This window comes from Agrilus planipennis, unplaced genomic scaffold, assembly GCF_000699045.2.
Source record: "Agrilus planipennis isolate EAB-ADULT unplaced genomic scaffold, Apla_2.0 scaffold2, whole genome shotgun sequence".
In the NCBI taxonomy this organism is placed as follows: Eukaryota; Metazoa; Arthropoda; class Insecta; order Coleoptera; family Buprestidae; genus Agrilus; species Agrilus planipennis.
The window spans coordinates 4191102-4209836 of NW_020442464.1; the positions used below are offsets into that span (position 1 = coordinate 4191102).

The window sequence follows — 18735 nt, forward strand, 5'->3', positions numbered from 1 at the left end:
TAACCAACCCGTAACTCCGAAAATGTTGGTGACTGCGTGATTCTATGACCATTATAACAGACACACACGGCAAGTCATTATATCTGAGGAGAATTCTAAATTTGTGAATAACTCGTTAAATTAAAGATTTTTTTTATTAGAGTTAGTAGCATTACTGAAGTTATATTACCCTATATATTTGTTTTCTGTGGATTTCTTGATTGCTTTATTTTGCTTTTATTTGTCATGATTGCTGTAATTCCTACATTGTATGCATTTTAAGTCAGTTTTTCTCAAAGAAATCAATTTTTCTTTGTCTTCGTGAAGAATTTTAAATTTCGGATAACGAAAATCATTCTATGCCAAAAGTTCAGTGAAATTCGTTAGTTAAGTACCTGTTGGGATTCTTCCAAATTCTTCAATGCAATAATTATTTAAATCTTTGATTGTCTTATTTGTAACTCACTGTTGTTTTTATCTATTTTTGCTTTTACTTGACATTATTTTGTCAGACCCTATACAAAAATGTATGTACGTGCGGTTTCTTATTTTTATATCTCAAGTTTATTATAGATCATTCACTTCGCAGTCTTGAAATATGCACATATATATCGAATATGTGCATGTTGCATCCAGTGTTTTTATATACATATTCTATGTGGAAATTCTACGTGAATTGTATATAAAATTTTGTACTTACATATTGTAAATACTCGCGCGATTTTGCATAATGCATTTTCACGAAAATTAATTCTTTCCTTGCATGAAGGCATATGTAATTCTTATTTTACTGTGGTTTTAGGTACTGTAACGAATAAATGAATTTTGAAGTGGAAATAAACATAATTTGTATTCTTTGTTCGATTGTAGATATAAAATCGCAGATCTTTATACCATTCTTTAGTTTAGTTCAGTTTTCGAACGTGTCTATAGTATAAAATTAAAGTTACTTTTAATTTAAAGAACAAAGTAGTCAGTTGAGGTAATTGTTATCTATTAATTAATAAAGAAGTTAGTTAGTAATACGTTGGTGTGTATCTAAGTATGTTCTTGAAATTACTGTTACAGAAGGTGATCAAAATGAACATTTTAAAAGAAAATAATGATAAACAGATAAAAGAATATTGATTGAAAGGACAGCTAAGAGAAAATATTTCTATAGGAAAGAATTTTTTAAGTAAGTTAAGGCGGTTAATGTTAACAAAACTCATTTTAGATACTGCGATTGGTACAAAAACAATTTCTAAAGTTGCCAATGCTATAAGATACGATAAATCCATTATGTTATTATCAAACTTTTGGTTATGTGTTCCCGAAGTTAAACAGAATCATACTAAGATTTAGAAAATTGTTTAGACATTTAACTTTAACACTCTGTTACATGAAATAACCAAAATTGATATGAATTATATGTGTCTTCGGGGCGCTTTAACACCTTTATAGCTATTAAAGCTAAGATAAATAGTAAAAACAAACATCATTCATATAACCGTTGAGATGGGACGAAATAAGGTCGTTATATCCGACATACACTACAAGCAATTTACGAACAAATACGTAAATGCCCATTTAATTAGTAAAGTGTGCATTTTTATTTTAATACATTATTTAAACGATAAAAATCAGAGCATAAAACTAAATCGTATCTTAACTTCTCCGGCTGTAGTGTTTTGTGAGAATAATCGTTATTGATTGTGATAATCTTTGATTAACATGTATGTGTACGTATTGCTGTCAACTTCCTATAGGACCAGATTTTACTACCCCGCTGTTGTTATATCCAAAGTAAAAGATTAGAACGCGTGAAATGTATGTTATGTATGTATATTAGGGAGGCGTTATATAAGAAGATTTTTACCTACATTGTCACATACAAAACCAATGAAAAGTACAACAGCTTCCTATCTTAGTACTGTTTATGCCGGTGTATAATTAGCCCGTAATTGATAAAATTATTTTCGCAATAACGCAACTAACAATTTCGTTAACAATTTTCTCACGGCTTACATAACGTTTTAATTAATTTGCACTTAAACATTGCGTTGCTCACATATTTATGCTATTATAACTGCGCAAAACAGTAACGTAACAATGTAGCACTATACATTGTAGCAAATACCCTGGTTTATGAAAATTTTACGAAAACAGAGGCAGAATAATAATGTGGACGAAACGTCAGGATAACAACAAGTACCAAAACTTTTTAATCTGAAAAATAATTCATTTCTTTGTAATTTTGTTTTTCGTTTCCGTTTTTATATGCATTATAAGCGACGCGGTAACAGTGCTTTCTATGATTACTTTTTTTACGTCTTGTTTATTCATTGCGTGCTGTTTTTCGTATCATGATGTCATCATTTTCTGTTCTTGATTAGTAGTTATTTAAATTTGTAAACAACATCCTGTCGTAGTTATCTATTTGAAGATATCTTGCCCAGTGATAGTATAATTGCATTTTATAATATATCTGCTAATAATATATTAATTAAATAAAATGCAATGTTTAAATACATGTTTATGTACATCGTTGTTGATTTGAATACTTGATGATTGATACGTATAACAGTAAGGAAGAATATTATTGTTTAATATCTGAAGAAAGTTTCTTTCAACAGCAGTTACTATTTACATGCAACAATTTCTATTACAAGATTCTATTATTTATCGATCCATCGTTAATAATAGTTTTCTGTTTGCTGAATGATTTCTTTCAATGTTTAACATGGATACGGTAATTACTGTACTTAATCGAAGCATGTTAGCTTTTAATTAATTTATAAACACATCTGAAATATTTCGGTTGATTGAAACATTCTAGGACAATTCAATTGTTTCGACCTTTACATTATGAAAATCCATGATTAAATACCAATAAACACTTACAGATACCCCAAGTAAATTATTTCTTGTCATACCCCAATGTGGGACCGAATACTTAAATATATATTGCAATAATAATAGTCGTTAATTGACATCAAAAGACTGTCGTAGTTTTTCTGAATCAAAGTTAATGATCGAATGATTCCAACTTTCTAACGCATTCAGAGTTTGGTGTTTTTTATCCTTTATTGATCAATCGTGAATGTATCAATAATGGTTTTATACTTATTTTGAAACACGTTGTGACGTGTGTGTAAAATGTAGGTGCATTATACAGAGTGTCTAGTTAAGTCAGCATTATTATCATATTGATGTTACGAAGAAAAGTTACACTTTATAAAAACCTCTACATGGTCTCAAACACATAATGACATCATCAGTCTTAATAATTTGTCAGCCGTATACAAGTTTTGATACAAAATATGAAATTTCTGTAACAGTAAAGTACCTTTATTTTTGAAGATAGCAGAAATATTTATAAAGAAAAGTTGTTGAGAATTAAAGAGTAGTTACTGTTCAAATTTCATATTTTGTGCCAAAACTTGTATATGATTGAAAAATTATTAAGTCTGATGATGTCATTATGTGTTTCAGATCATGCAGGACTTTCTACAAAAAGTAACTTTTTTTTGTAAGATTAATAGAAAAAAGTTTTCCATATGCTGAAAAAATAGACGCACTGTATTTAACGTTCCAACGTCAAGGATAAGCGATTCCATCTGGAGCATGAGTACAGTGCGTGCTTCAAATTTACAGCCTTTTTTTATTACAAAAAGTACGGAATTAACACTGCTAGTTTACCTATTGACTACGTAACAAAAATAAATATTTGCATATGTATTACATATTATTGATATACTATTCGTGTAACTGTTTATCTTTAGGTCGTTTTATTACCTATTTCATTTTAATTCAAGGAATATAATGTGAATATCTACTAACTGAGAATACCAAGATGTCTCATTTTTACAATATTTTCTATATACTGAATAATTATTTATTGATAATGTTGGTTTTAAATTTGTATAAGGTCCGTATTTAGGCCAACGATCAAAATTTTATTATTTAAGTAGTATGAAGTCAATAAAAACTGTGTGGAAAGGGTGCTGCTGCTTCATGAAAGCAAATAATAGCTTAAAGTCCTAAGTACGTCCCTGATAAAGCCATCATGTGCGAACGTCTTCAATAAAGAAAATAAATATGACATTATTTTGAGGAAAATGAAAGATTATTAAACAATAACGTATACGTAATATTTTCAATGGATTTTTTTCTAAAAATTGCGGATAATAGCGAAATCTGAAACCTACCGATTATTTATTTCATTCGATTACTAAAGGCATTGTTTAGGAGTTTATTGTTATTAATTTTGACTTGAACGTTGCAAAAACAGTTTTATCGCAACTTTCAACCGATTTGTTAGTCGTTCTTTCATGTTAGAATCGAAGTACATAATCCAACATATTTCCTAATGAAGTTGTTACAAAGAAATTGTTTAAGTATGTTTATTAAAACGGTACGGTAATTGTAGCAAAGAAATTTTCTAGTTTTTGTAATTTTTCGATCGATTGCGTATTTAAAATGTTTTTTTTCTTTGTTGCAGTGGACTATGCCTAACACGACCCTGGAATTTTCGCCCAATGCGGCGTTAAACAAGGTGGTGGCTAACAAATTTATGAATTTACCCATTCCCGATGGAAAAATTCAGGCAATGTATGTCTGGATCGATGGATCCGGAGAAAATTTGAGGGCTAAAACCCGAACTGTAGATTTCATCCCGACAACCGCTCAAGGTAACTAAAGTAAAAATTCTTTTCCTACATTTTAATACAAGTATAATCGCCACATATTGATACAAAAGTAGTTATCGAAAAATTCCTGATATTTTCGGAAATTTTCTCCTAAGATTCATTTATTACACGAATCTATGCGTATGATTTATGACCTTGAATTACCGCCGCGCCGTATCGATTGTGGCTTGCGGCACTCTTTCTCGCTACGGTATCCGAAATTAAATACATTCATGTATGAGAATAAATCTAATAAAATGCCAGTACATTTGACCGAATGAAGTGCAATGTAATTCAAAATAGTTGACAGAGAACGAAATCTTACAACAGACGTTTCGGTTGATTCATTACTTTATTTACAATTAGAAAAACTGTGGGTTACAACAAATGACAACAATAGATTTGATGATTATTAGAATTTATTTTAGATTTGTATATTATAATGGTTAGTGTTCATTATAAACAATAATATGGCATTGCTATTTTTATTACCTACTTCAGAAACAATAGCTTTCGAGTTGGATAAAAAACCAATACGTGTGTATTATTTTTATTCTAGAATTACCCATTTGGAATTTCGATGGTAGCTCAACAGGACAAGCGGAAGGACAAAATTCCGATACTTTCCTCTACCCTGTAGCGTTATTTAATGATCCTTTTAGACAAGGAAACAACAAATTAGTATTATGTGAAACATACAGATATAATCACAAGCCGGCAGGTATAAAAATGATTATCACATATTCAAGGCAACGAAAGTTCTTTAAACGATTATTTTTCCTTTAGCTACAAATCACAGGCATTCCTGTTTACAAGCCATGGAAGCAGCTAAAGATAGTCACCCATGGTTTGGCATCGAACAAGAGTACACTCTTATGGATATGGATTTGAGACCTTTGGGTTGGCCGAAGGGTGGTTTTCCAGGTCCCCAAGGACCGTATTACTGCGGGGTTGGGGCAAATAAAGTGTATGGTAGGGATATTGTAGAAGCCCATTACAGAGCATGATCTATTTGAAGATATCTTGCCCAGTGATAGTATAATTGCATTTTATAATATATCTGCTAATAATATATTAATTAAATAAAATGCAATGTTTAAATACATGTTTATGTACATCGTTGTTGATTTGAATACTTGATGATTGATACGTATAACAGTAAGGAAGAATATTATTGTTTAATATCTGAAGAAAGTTTCTTTCAACAGCAGTTACTATTTACATGCAACAATTTCTATTACAAGATTCTATTTATTTATCGATCCATCGTTAATAATAGTTTTCTGTTTGCTGAATGATTTCTTTCAATGTTTAACATGGATACGGTAATTACTGTACTTAATCGAAGCATGTTAGCTTTTAATTAATTTATAAACACATCTGAAATATTTCGGTTGATTGAAACATTCTAGGACAATTCAATTGTTTCGACCTTTACATTATGAAAATCCATGATTAAATACCAATAAAAACTTACAGATACCNATTTTACAATTCTATATTTTATTTCTTGATTTCGGGAAAGCTATGAAATTCTGGTAATAATTTCCCTCATTATCAAAACAAAGTTAGATACATAACTTCATTTTTACATACGCTGAGTCAATCTTCGTATTTCCTGAAAACTACAACATCCCCCATCCAGTTCCAGGTCTTTCTATGGCCCCCTTTAGTATTGTTTCTGCTTCTAATGTGTTTCTAGGCAGTCCTTTATGTCTTAGAAGGTGTTGCATCATTCTACCTCTTCTTTTGACTTCTACAGCGTCTTCTGTTCTAATTTTTTTCCATTCTAACTTTTTTTATCCAATATTTTTACATTTCAAACGCTGTTAGCATTTTCTTCCCTCTGTATTTTCATCAATAAAGTTTTCACAACAATTTACGAAACACCTCCATATTTATCCCCTTTATAATCACCAGATAGAGCACAGAGAACAATTGGGTTTCCATTCTTATCGTGTTGTATTTTTAGTGGGAATTCCAAGTAGGTCCATGCGAGGGCATTGCGATTGGCGACCAGTTGTGGATGGCCAGATTTCTTTTGCATCGCATTGCTGAAGAGTTTGGTGTAGTTGCCACGTTAGATCCTAAGCCCATGGAAGGCAATTGGAACGGAGCTGGTGCCCACACCAATTTCTCAACTAAAGCAATGCGAGAAGATAACGGTATAATGTAAGTTACTCGTTATTTAATTTTATTTTTCATTTGACTCTGTTTTGTACTTGTCTTAATGACATGAATATGATGTGTCTGTTTTCCTTTTTAATACAGAGAGATTGAAAAAGCGATTGATAGACTGAGTCGCAATCACATTAGGCATATACAAGCCTACGATCCGAAGGGCGGGAAGGATAATGAACGTAGATTGACCGGTCACCATGAGACTTCTTCAATTCACGATTTTAGTGCTGGTAAGAAAGCTTTTTAATACTTTTTTGGTAGACATTATTGGTGTTATTGTTATTCAGAAATGTGCTCAAAGAAATTTAGGAAATAACTAGTTTTGGATGATTTCTCGTAAAATATTTCAACGTTAACAATCTTCATTTCAAAATTTAAAATGGAAGACAACGGGAAATAGAAACAAATGTACAATTTTAAAAAGTTTAAATGTAGCATCTCATACAATTTTTGATCATTTTCCTGAACTTTTTAATCTTTTCGAAAGATTTCTCGTAAACTACTTTAACTTTAATAAGATTCGATTTAAACTAGATGTTAAATCAGAGCGATGGTAAGGGATAAATAATTTATTTATTTTGAAACCAGGTCCGACGTTTCTCCTATTGTTTTTATGACTTTTCAAGGATAGGAAAAAGCCTAAACACAACAGGCGAAACGTCGGACATGATTTCAAAATAAATAGATTATTTATCCCTTGTCGTGGCTCTGATTTAACATCTGGAATAAATTAAAGGAAGAAATTGTTATCTTTTTCGGTTTAAAACTTAAAATAGAAAAAAAATTCGAAAAATTTCTTACTTTCAGTTCCAACAATTTCTTATCGTTGTTTTACAATGACAAAAACTTGAAATGCACTATTTGTATTAATCCCTTTTTAAATTTTGCGAACATTTTCGATTTTGTTAATAAAAACCGAACAGCTGTTTGGTTGGACATAGTTTTTATAAATTAACATTAAAATTTCTGTAATTCTATAAGAAAAGTCGAATTGAAAAATCTTTAATTAGGTGTCGCTAATCGTGGAGCAAGTGTACGAATACCTAGGGGATGTGCCGAGGACAAGAAAGGCTATTTAGAAGACCGTCGACCTGCGTCGAACTGTGATCCCTACTCAGTAACAGAAGCATTAGTACGGACCTGCATTTTAGGAGAATAATTTGCCAAAATATTTACGCGTTTTTATTAACATTTACCTAATCACTTTATTTGTTATTACTTTTTAGTTTGTTCATCCAAAACGGTAATAGTTGCAATTAACAACGATTGGTGGTTTTTGTCAACGAATAATATTCATATCGTATTTATTAAACGTACAATTAATTTTTATTCCAGTTCTTTATCTCGTAAGAATAATAACTGAAAGAAACTAGCCAAAAGATTGTTAAATATTTTTTGAGGTAATTTACCAATTTTAACTTTTTATTTAGATTTACGCACATTCTAGATACTGTCATACAGTAGTATGTATATGTAGTAAACAATGTACATGTATGTATATTTTTGTAATCACACCCCTACGACAGGTTCATTTGACGAACATACCAAACAATAAAAATGGATACGAGTCGTATGAATTGAACGAATTTATTATTAGATTGAACGAATGAACAAAAAAATACAACCGTTTAAGTGGCACAAATAACAATATTAATGTAAACAATATTATTTTCATTTAAGTGATCATGTAACATTGATAAGTTGTTATAAATAATAATATATATTGATGTTACGAGACGCTTTTTATTTCATAATTTTTCCTCTTTATCTATTAATGCTTTGATTCCGTCATGCATTTCCTTGATGGCTTCGAATTCTGTAAGTCCCAGGCGTCGTTTGTTCGAAATATCATAAAGACCTTCTTCAGCTTCTGTATGTTCTCCACGAGTGCCTCTCACCTGCAGGCTGTACTGAGCCGCCACCTTTTCCAGTTCGTCCTTGTTCGACGCCAATTTGGGGAGTTGTATGTGGACTGAAGCTCTTATGGCTGTTCCCAAATTCGTTGGGCAAAAAGTCAAGTAACCGAACTTCTCGCTTCTGGCGAATGTTATTTTCCTTCCGATTTCACAAACGCCGTTCACAAATCGTGTATAGACTTCTCCTAAATTGCCTCCTGGTTGCATCGAAATTATTCTCAAATGGTCTTCCTCGTTTACCCACACAAGGAACGTTTTGTCAGCATTGTGGAATATTCCCCTTCCTTTAGGCCAAAATCTGCACGCGTTAGCGCTTTGGAGAAACCGATCGCCTTCCTTGAAAAGGAAGTGGTCATCAATTAACTGCTGTTGGATATCCTTGGTCATCCCGTCTAAAGGGTAGTACTCTCCTTGGAATTCTCCCGGTAAAGATTTGAGAACTGTGGAACATTTTTTCTCCATTTCTAAGTATTGCTGTTCAGTTAGGAGTGGATTGAAAGGGTACCCGGCTAAAGATCTTCCACATCTTACACGTGTTGAAGCCACGTACTTCATTTCAGGATCAAGGTCACCTATACATCCAATATTTCCCCAGTCTTGGTTCGGGTGACGTTGGGTCCTATCAAAGCCGTGATAGTGGCAAATAATTTTATCAAAAAGATCACCGAAAACTGTGTATGCTTCGGCATCTGGTGCATACACACCCACCCCAGAATCGTGGTTCTCCAGACCTGGATAACAATAAAATTGTTTTATTAAAACAACTCCCGATTAAAACTTATTTAGTTAAAAAGTTCAACTGCCTTAAAAACCAAAAGTAAATCCAATAATTCATTTAAATCTGGGAAAAAGAGTTCATACTTTATAAAATAATGTCCTCCAAGTTGTTTTTTGTAAAGATTTTGATTAAAGTTTAATAATTGTTTGAAAAAATTAACAATAATCTCTATTGGAAGATTAAGATTAAGAGATATCGTCGAAAATATCGACAAAATACCTAAATTCTTCATAAAATTTGGTTTAAAAATGTAGCATATGGAGAAAAACAAAGCGAAAATGTAGAACTTTTCTGTTATGAAAAATATAAATATTCTTTGGCAAAAATTGGAAATTTAGATCTGACCTGATTTTATGCAGTCGAGTAAAGTTGATCCCGACCCAGTTTTCTTTGTTTTGAGCTTGTCAAAAGTCCTTCGTGTTAAATATTTCCTGAGAAGTGACTTAGAGTTCGACTTCATCAAAGCGTCATACTGCGCTTCTAGAGTTTTCAAAGTTTCACCGTCAACTTCGTCATCTTTTGATTTGCATTGTGTCCCACAGGCGCAACCTTTTGACGAAGCCATGCTCATGGGAAGTAGTAGACGAATTTGTCGAAAACTAAAATTTAGACTCATATCCGGTTCAATTGTTCATTCCTTTTTGACAGCAATTAACGTTTCCATGGAAATTTAGTAACAACAAGGAATTTCGGTGACATTGTTTAGATGGTTTATTTTCAAAAAATTCTTACATTTTCATACTTGTGTAATTATTCAGAATATATAATCAAAATATTTAACATTTGTTTAGAACTTTTTCACGAAAATAAATGAGTTCTGATGGCGCTCGTTTTAGTCACACGCTTGAACCGTGCCACCGATCGTCACGCAGTCTTTTTCTTCTTCTAATCGTTAAATACTTAAATACAAAACTAATTTGTTGTTTGGTGTACTTGTTATTACTTGTGGATATTAAAATTCACTCAACAATAATGTTTGATACACTTCTATTTGCAATCGTTTGTTATATTTATAACATAACCTAATTCTCTGTGATATTTTGTTAAACATTTTTCTTTTTGGTTAATCGTTCTACATATATTATATCGTAACATTTATAAATCAAAATTACAACAACTTTTCTTTCATCAGAGTTATTAATTCCATATTAATCTGAAAATTCATTCGTAATTTTTTCCGTTATCAATTACCTACAATTTATAAGGAAAAATTGCTCGTGCTGTCAAACCCTCGCCGGGAATCGAACCCGGGACCTTTGGCTTTACGAACAAAACTTACTAGGTCTCAGGTCCGTCGAAGTAATGTAGATTAATACAATACTGGGTTCGATTCCCGACGAGGGTGTGACGGCACCAACAACTTTTTCTCATTAATTTGAGGTAATTTATAGTGGATAAAAATTAATAAATAATTTTCACATTAATATTTAATATTGATCACTAGGAAATTTAAAGTCCTGCAAGATGTATACATACAATTCAAATTTAAATTTTAATTCATAGGTATTACATGGGATTTTAGCACAGATAAACAAATATAACAAGGTTTAGACTTTAGAGTGAAACCTGCAAGAGAATTGCGCTATTTTAGGTTCCCACTGTACATACGATTGGAGGAGGAACACATATGAATTATATTTTTAGGCAACGAAGCCGCGAATCTCAGTGAGTACGTTAGCACGTTCGTATAAATAAATTCTTATTGTTGTTAGAGGAACCGGAGCAGTTGTTAGTGATAATTGCTTTACATATTCGGATAACAGGGAATTATTTCTTCGATAATAGGCTTTTGTAAATGGGATAGATAATGTGTGCAAGTTATTGGTGAACAAGTTTTTTTAGTGTGCCAACTGCTCTCTTTTCGTGCAGTGTTTAGTGGACACAATAGATTATTCGTAGTCGATTTTTGTAGTTTTTATAAATATTATTTATCGTATTTTAAACAAAATGAGTACGACTCTTCAATTTTCACCAAATGCTGCTCTCAATAAGCTTGTTTATAACAAGTACATGGAACTTTCCATCGACAAAGTCCAGGCCATGTATATTTGGATAGACGGAAGTGGAGAAAATTTGAGAGCAAAAACAAAAACTCTGGATTTTATTCCTACAAAAATTGAAGGTAAATCGTCTTATACAGAATAATAAGCAGATAACATTGAGAAACGTGATTATTTCTGGCTTTATAAGATGACCTACATAAGTGTATTCTTAATATTGTTAGAAGAACTATAAATGTTAAAATCATTTATAAAAAAGTATTTTTTTTACTTTATTTCTTAAAATATTCCTTAAAAATTCATGGAAAGAATCAATTAATATCATCAAAAATTTACATATATAGCTTTCAAACAATTTGGAATAATATCGATATTTGATACGAAACATGCCTAACGATTGTTTAATTAAAAAATTGTTTAAATAAATAATATAATTAATAAATTACATTTCGTAGATACTTAGATTAATAATAAACATCAACATGTTTGTTTGGCATTTCTGAAACCTTAACATTGTTTTCCTTTGTTTTTTAAATTAGCATAATTTATTCGTTTTTAATAAATTCCAAGCTTTCTAGAAATGTTACGTGTAGATATTTTTTGTTTTCCTTGACTTTAAAACAACAGTATATTGTGGATTTAGCTCGATTATTTTAATTTCTTACATTCGTATGTTTACTGTTTAATGAATTGAGGCAAAAGAAACAAATTATCATAAAAATTACGTTTAATCCAAGAATTATAAATTCAAAATTTTGATTTCCATACTGATTCTATAAATAAATATTAATTCATGTTTCACTATGGTGCAGTTCGAAATTCTAATTTTAAAACGAAAATTTTCCAAAAGAATAATTACTTTTGGCACAATTGAGTCATTTTGGCATCAGAGAGTGACCACATGGTACCTTATTACATTTTTTTTTCATGATAAATGGGATTCGCCTTCTGGTTTTAGCATTGTTAATGAGAGAGTCAGAAATTGATTGACAAAGTAAAAGACAAACGTTTTTGCAAGGTATTTTCTCAACTTGTGAAAATTGGTCAATTAGAAAAATTAAATAAAAATTGCAATAATTATGTTTATTGTTAGTAGAATAAAAATAAAAACTTTTTTGTTGTTTGAGTAAGGAGTCTAAAAAAAGATTTCTGTTTTCTATGTGGAATCATTTGTAGTGTCTTGTCTAGCTTAAATTTCATTTAAGTTGAATAGATATTGAAGATGGTAAATGCCAAATGAATTTGTGATTAAAGCGAGTTTACCGTATGCGTATATAGTCCTTTTCTTTTTTTCTCTAGCTTGAACGTCATTAAAGTTGAATAGTCGTTGAAGATGGCAAATTCCAGTTGAACTTGCCATTAAAGTGGGTTGATTGTATATAGGATACTTTTCTTTTTTCTGTACCTTGAATGTCATTTAAGTTGAATAGTTGTTGAAGATGGCAAATGCCAACTGAACTTGCAATAAAAGTGGGCTGACTGTATAGTATATATGGTTCTTTTCTTTTTTTTTCTAGCTTGAACTTCATTTAAGTTGAACAGTTTTTAGAGAAGTGAGTTGACTGTACATACGGTCTTTTTTTTTTTTCATTACCTTGAACGTCATTTAAGCCGAATAGTTTTTGAAGATGGTAAATGCCAAATGAGTTTGTGATTAAAGTGAATTGACTGCATGCATATATGGTCCTTTTTTTCCTCTACTTGAACGTCACTTAAGTTGAATAGATGTTGAACATGGCAAATGCCAATTGAACTTGCAATTAAAGTGGGTTAACTGTATGTGTGGTTCTTTTTTCTCTATCTTGAAAGTCATTTAAGTTGAATAGTTGTTGAAGATGGCAAATGCCGATGAACCTACAGTAGCTGGTAGAAATCAAACACGTAAAAGCTTTTTTATCATACCCCTACCGAATGCACGATGTTTTTCCTTTCGACTTTGGTGGCAATTCACATCCGGGAAGGAATTTCTTTGCTTGGCACGTTTTAGGGGTATCAAGTTGGTTTCGGAATCTTAAAGGATCATATTTGGCATTATTACCTCTCTCCTCTTCATTTTTTTTTTTTTTTGAAATACAGAATCCTGAAATTCCTAAACTGTAGAGGCTACACTTAATATTAATAAACTAATGGAAATAATTAGAATTTCAATTCCAATAACAACAAATATGAAACATTTCTCTATTTGGATTAATGGAGTAAGTGGCTAGTGTTTTCTGACTATCTTTAATTACTTATACAGAACTTCCGATTTGGAACTTCGACGGAAGCTCGGCAGGATTAGCCGAGGGTAGAAATTCTGACACATATCTTTACCCAGTGGCTATGTATAAGGATCCATTTAGAAGAGGAAACCATAAACTAGTACTTTGCGACACTTACACATACGATCTTAAACCGACAGGTATCTATCTACCTATTTATGTACATTTGATAAAAAAAATTTGAAAGATCGTATTGCTATCTAAATGAATATTCGTTTTATTCACTTAGTTACAAATAAGAGAGCATCATGTCTTAGTGTGATGCAAAAAGCGAACGACCATGAGCCATGGTTCGGTATCGAACAGGAGTATACCCTATTAGACATGGATCGGCGACCTCTGGGTTGGCCCAAGGGTGGATTTCCGGGGCCACAAGGCCCTTATTATTGCGGAGTAGGAGCTGATAAGGTTTATGGTCGAGATATCGTTGAATCCCATTACAGAGCTTGTCTGTATGCTGGAATTAATATTTCCGGTACTAATGCGGAAGTTATGCCGTCACAAGTATGTAATAAAACCACAATTGCTATTTTGAATAAAAAAATATGTTTATATGATGTATCAGTGGGAGTTCCAAGTAGGTCCTTGTGCAGGAATTGACGTGGCTGATCAGCTTTGGGTGGCTAGGTTTATTCTGCACAGGATTGCAGAGGAGTTTGGGGTTGTTACCTCCCTAGACCCAAAACCAGTTGAAGGAAATTGGAACGGAGCCGGGGCCCATACTAACTTTTCTACGAAAGCAATGAGACTTGATGGGGGTATTGTGTAAGTATTTGAAAAGTTTGTTTACAATTTGTAACTCTTTCGCTATTCTGTGACTTTCAATTAGTTATAGTGAAATTATTTTTTATAATTTATCTTAAATTAATTTTAGAGAAATCGAAAAAGCTATCGAAAAATTAAGTAAAAACCACCTTGCACATATTAAAGAGTATGATCCAAAGGGTGGGAAAGATAACGAAAGAAGGCTGACTGGTCGGCATGAAACTTCAAGTATAACAGACTTTAGTGCAGGTGAGTATTGTAAGCCCAAAGTTAAATACATTAAAGTTAGTCTAAAAACTCATTAATGGTTTGGTATCTAAATCTATTATTTCATGATAATATTGTATTAACTATTATTTAAACCTTAATAAAAATTTCACAACGAATTTTATTGGTATAAACAAGTACGAAATAAAAAATGGTTTTTAGGTGTAGCCAACAGAGGTGCTAGTATTCGTATTCCTAGAGATTGTGCAAAACATGGAAAAGGATATTTGGAAGACAGGAGACCAGCATCCAATTGTGATCCCTATTCTGTTTGTGAAGCCTTAGTAAGGACCTGTCTGCTTGATTAGTTTCTAATAATTAGACATTTTTATTAGTCTCGCTTTATTTTAATTAATCGTAACTTAAGATCATCATTTTATGTATGATATAGTAATAAACTTAAGGATGAAAGAAAATTTTTATTTATTTTAGTTACAATGTTCCTGTATGGACATTTTTAAAGCAACAAGCACTAAGTATTTACATTTTCTTTTTTCTTTTTAAGTTCCAAGATTATTTTGTTTATTGACGCGGATCTCTCATGCATAAAAACGCAATCTCATTCGCATAACAGGAAAAATAACAGAATGTTAAATATTAAACTGCTGCAGGGGATGTAAATGTTGTTTTTATTTACATTCTTGAAGTAATATATTGACGCACAAGAAACTGTTTTTGCCATTAAATCTCCGATTAATATTTGAATTTAAATCATGGATGGATCTTTATTGAAGTCGAATAATAAAGAATACGTATTTACTGTTTATAAAACACTGAAAAAGTTTTGTTCAACTTAACATAAGCACAACTTTTCCATTCATATTATTGTCTTATTAATTAAAAAGTTTTAAAATTTTGAATGGGTTGTTTGGACGAAACTTTAGATAACTTTATGCAAAAATTTATTGAATACTGTTCTTACAAATTTGCTAAGTGTATACCATTAACGATAAGCGATTAATACAAGATCTGGAATGTTAGTTTATTAATTTAATAGAAGATGCGCCTTATTAATAATTCTTTGGAAATAGTAAGGGAGACAAAAAAGGAATTTTCAATTTTTTCATAAACCGTTTTTCATACGACGTTGGCCCATAATCTTTTTTGAGGGGAGGGAAATATTTAACGATTTCAAGAACAAATATTTTGTAAAATTGATAGATTCCAAAACATCCCTTTTGGAATTTTATAAAACCTGATGCTCCACTTAATGGGCTAAGTGAAAAATCATTTTCTTGAGTACTTTTCGCTCTGTGGGAATGCGGTCCAAAAAATAATTTTTCCAAAAACTTACGCTCGAAATTTTAAGTTCTTACAAATGATTATTTGGATAAAAGTATAGGGATGTTGTAAGTTCCTTTTTTAACTGCGATTAGGTAATATTAAGTGTTACAAATAGTTAAATATTATATAAATTGAACTAACAAATGAACGAATAAATTTACAGGGGTTCCATTTTTACTTTTAGGGATGTTGGACCCCCAAAAATTTAATTGTTTTTTAATTTAACGATAGAAACGATTCATAGTCGTATAAATAATAAAATGAATGAAACAATAAAATAGTTTTTATTAATTTATTATTGGAAAACACCGACAATTATTATTCAAGTAACAATCTACTTTTGCTTTTCAATTTTTATTTACGGCTTAAACAATTAATAAACAATCTGTAAATGCAAAACTACACGCTTTATTTCAATTCGCTCATTATTCTGTAACACTTGCGCTTTTTTCTTAAATTGAAATAAGTATACAAAGCCACAAAAGCAGCGAATTATTCCATAAGATCGCCGTATTTGTTTCTTCTCGATATTCCTGGAGATGAAGGTACATCAGGAAATTCAGTCTCAGCAGGGACAGGCTGCCCTTGAGGTAGATCTGTTGGAGCAGGTGGAGACCTTATGAATAGAATGAACAATTACAAAATGTAATGGTAATACTTCAATTAATGATTAATTGACTACCTATATAAAGATGATCTTTTGGATTGATATTCTTCTCTGTTCTTCTTCCTAAGTTCATCATAGGTTGTTGTTTTCCTCTGAACAGGTGGCATTTCCTCCTCATAAATGGATGCTAAAACAATATGTAATTTTAAATTATTTACAATGTTTAAAATAATTACAATCAATGGTAGGCCTATGAGAATCGTTGAGACCTTCAAGCTCTGGTCGGGGTGTGTCTATGTCAGTGCTCAATTTTGTGTCCACATCACTGTACACCTCTGTTGAATTCATGCCACCAAAGGGTGTTAAAGATAAACCTGGGTTAAATCCAGGGTCTAAACTGAAAACAAGCAGTGCGTACTTTGGAAAAAGCAGCAATGTAATTGTAGAAACAAAAATAAAATACCTTTCATGGGGCAGTCCTTGTCTCTTTCGTCTTAATAATTCTCCTATTGGACTGTTTGGGAGTTGCATTAATTTTTCTGCGCATTTGGTTTGATAAGAAATTTTACCAACAAAATAGCCAATAATAACAGCCACTACAACCTTTGGTGTTGCTCCATACCTTACATTAGGTTTCAAAAACCCTGTAAAGTAATAAAATCCTATAACTATCTAATTTTTCAAAATCTCTCTCCTGAACAAAAAACTATTGGTTATCTAATATTTCATAATGTAATGTTTTGGAGAAAAACTAAATTTTTATTGTAATACCTGTCTGTACTCCATAATATGTTCCTAGACCTAAGAATGTACTTAGGGGTATGCATCTTTGAAAGAAACTTTCACGGTTACAATCCCTTAGAACCTTAAGTTCCTCTGCATTAAAGTGATACTGAAAATTCCATTACACTATAAGTATAACATATCGACACAAACTTTACAATATAAAGGTTCTTTGGTAACTAAATGGCTAATAATTAAAAAGTTACATAAGTTTGTTTTCCTGAGAGCTTACAGGGGTTGGTCTACGTTGATCAGGTGATGGAAAAGGCTTGAGGTTTCTTTCATCTCCAGGATCAACACGATTCATTTTTAATCAGACACAAAACATACGATTAATTATAGCTTTCTAGGACATTATTTTAAAATTAACTATGTATTGAAAACTTTTTCCTACGTTTAAGTTTGGAGGTTACGTATAAAAATCAGCTGTCAAGGAAGTGTCTAAACTAACCTACGCTGTCAGTAAATTTTATTAGTTGAACAAATCTATTAAACTAATAAAATTTATTTAAAACTTTTTGTTTGAAACCAGAGTTGTTAGTTCATTTAAATTAAATAGGGAAATGGTAAGTTCAAATTGATATAAATTTGAATAGACAAACCAAAGACACAATAAAATGGTAAAAAAGGTACTTGGCCAAATTTTTGTTTTATGTACCAATGTTCCCTTTTTATTTCATGATGTACTTAATGTAGTTTATTTATTCAATTATCATATTTTTTTAAAACACGTTTGGTTCTTTTTATTTATTGAACACTTATTCAATTCGATTTTAAAAGCAAATTGTTTATGTTAAATTATGGCATAATTTCAATCTATTTTTAATTGCGGTTTTGAAATTCACCATTTATGCTATTTTTGTTCTTTAAATAGCGAACTATCGTTTTAATAAAATTTTTGAAAATAAAAGATTGAAATCTCCGTAATCTTTTTATTTAAAATGCTTTTACTTTAAAATTCTGCAAAAATATTCAAGAAAATTCAAGATACTTGGACATTTGTTTATCTTTTTCGTTATATTATACTTATTAATTCAAATTATCATAGGTAAATTTATTGAGTAGACTATAAATCATAAAATTGCTGTAATGTTATTAATGAACTGTATACATAATTACATTCCTAGAATAAAACTTCAGTACGTTGTATTGATGTACAACTATATAAAAGAGGAAATATTGTTGACTTAATTAAAGATTATTGTGGAAAACTGGCTGGAAATTATAAATTACGATTATTAATT

The 18735-nt window shown here is 31.1% G+C and overlaps 4 protein-coding genes across 5 annotated transcripts; 2 read left to right on the forward strand and 2 right to left on the reverse strand.

Annotated features, from left to right (window-relative positions):
- The first annotated feature begins 4345 nt into the window (after positions 1-4345).
- Positions 4346-8163, forward strand: LOC108736647 (glutamine synthetase). Its single transcript, XM_025980959.1, is given in 7 exon segments — positions 4346-4375; positions 4463-4652; positions 5209-5370; positions 5436-5655; positions 6567-6821; positions 6921-7060; positions 7841-8163. Coding segments are annotated over 7 exon segments (1131 nt in total). The 5' UTR covers positions 4346-4360; the 3' UTR covers positions 7990-8163.
- Positions 8164-8403: 240 nt separating this feature from the next.
- LOC108736566 (arginine kinase-like) lies at positions 8404-10537 on the reverse strand. Its single transcript, XM_018469067.2, has 2 exons — positions 9870-10537; positions 8404-9477 (listed from the first exon to the last, which is right to left on the reverse strand). Exons 1-2 carry the CDS (start codon positions 10138-10140, stop codon positions 8579-8581), a joined length of 1170 nt encoding a protein of 389 aa, XP_018324569.1. The 5' UTR covers positions 10141-10537; the 3' UTR covers positions 8404-8578.
- A 628-nt stretch (positions 10538-11165) lies between these two features.
- LOC108736781 (glutamine synthetase 2 cytoplasmic) lies at positions 11166-15233 on the forward strand. The gene is made up of 6 exons (XM_018469379.2): positions 11166-11646; positions 13764-13925; positions 14015-14289; positions 14351-14550; positions 14660-14799; positions 14980-15233. Exons 1-6 carry the CDS (start codon positions 11472-11474, stop codon positions 15123-15125), a joined length of 1098 nt encoding a protein of 365 aa, XP_018324881.1. The 5' UTR covers positions 11166-11471; the 3' UTR covers positions 15126-15233.
- Positions 15234-16487: 1254 nt separating this feature from the next.
- Positions 16488-17936, reverse strand: LOC108745067 (OCIA domain-containing protein 1). Of its 2 annotated transcripts, none has more exons than XM_018481236.1 (6): positions 17724-17936; positions 17480-17600; positions 17172-17352; positions 16978-17105; positions 16784-16895; positions 16488-16717 (listed from the first exon to the last, which is right to left on the reverse strand). In XM_018481236.1, the coding sequence occupies exons 1-6, from the start codon at positions 17796-17798 to the stop codon at positions 16594-16596; spliced, it is 741 nt and encodes a 246-aa protein (XP_018336738.1). In that variant the 5' UTR covers positions 17799-17936; the 3' UTR covers positions 16488-16593. The 2 variants fall into 2 exon arrangements, with proteins under 2 accessions (XP_018336738.1, XP_018336660.1); XM_018481158.1 differs by having other exon boundaries at positions 16945-17105.
- Positions 17937-18735: the final 799 nt, after the last annotated feature.

Bases quoted from the DNA above. Each gene is read 5' to 3' on its own strand.
- LOC108736566 (XM_018469067.2), bottom strand. From the start codon at position 10,140: ATGAGTCTAAATTTTAGTTTTCGACAAATTCGTCTACTACTTCCCATG. The intron at 9,478-9,869 runs GTCAGATCTAAA...ATTGTTATCCAG, and splicing joins ACTCGACTGCATAAAATCAG to GTCTGGAGAACCACGATTCT.
- LOC108736781 (XM_018469379.2), top strand. From the start codon at position 11,472: ATGAGTACGACTCTTCAATTTTCACCAAATGCTGCTCTCAATAAGCTT. The intron at 13,926-14,014 runs GTATCTATCTAC...TTATTCACTTAG, and splicing joins ATACGATCTTAAACCGACAG to TTACAAATAAGAGAGCATCA. The intron at 14,551-14,659 runs GTAAGTATTTGA...AATTAATTTTAG, and splicing joins AGACTTGATGGGGGTATTGT to AGAAATCGAAAAAGCTATCG.
- LOC108745067 (XM_018481158.1), bottom strand. From the start codon at position 17,798: ATGAATCGTGTTGATCCTGGAGATGAAAGAAACCTCAAGCCTTTTCCA. The intron at 17,601-17,723 runs GTAAGCTCTCAG...TGGAATTTTCAG, and splicing joins ATCAACGTAGACCAACCCCT to TATCACTTTAATGCAGAGGA. The intron at 17,106-17,171 runs GTATTTTATTTT...GCTTGTTTTCAG, and splicing joins CAAGGACTGCCCCATGAAAG to TTTAGACCCTGGATTTAACC.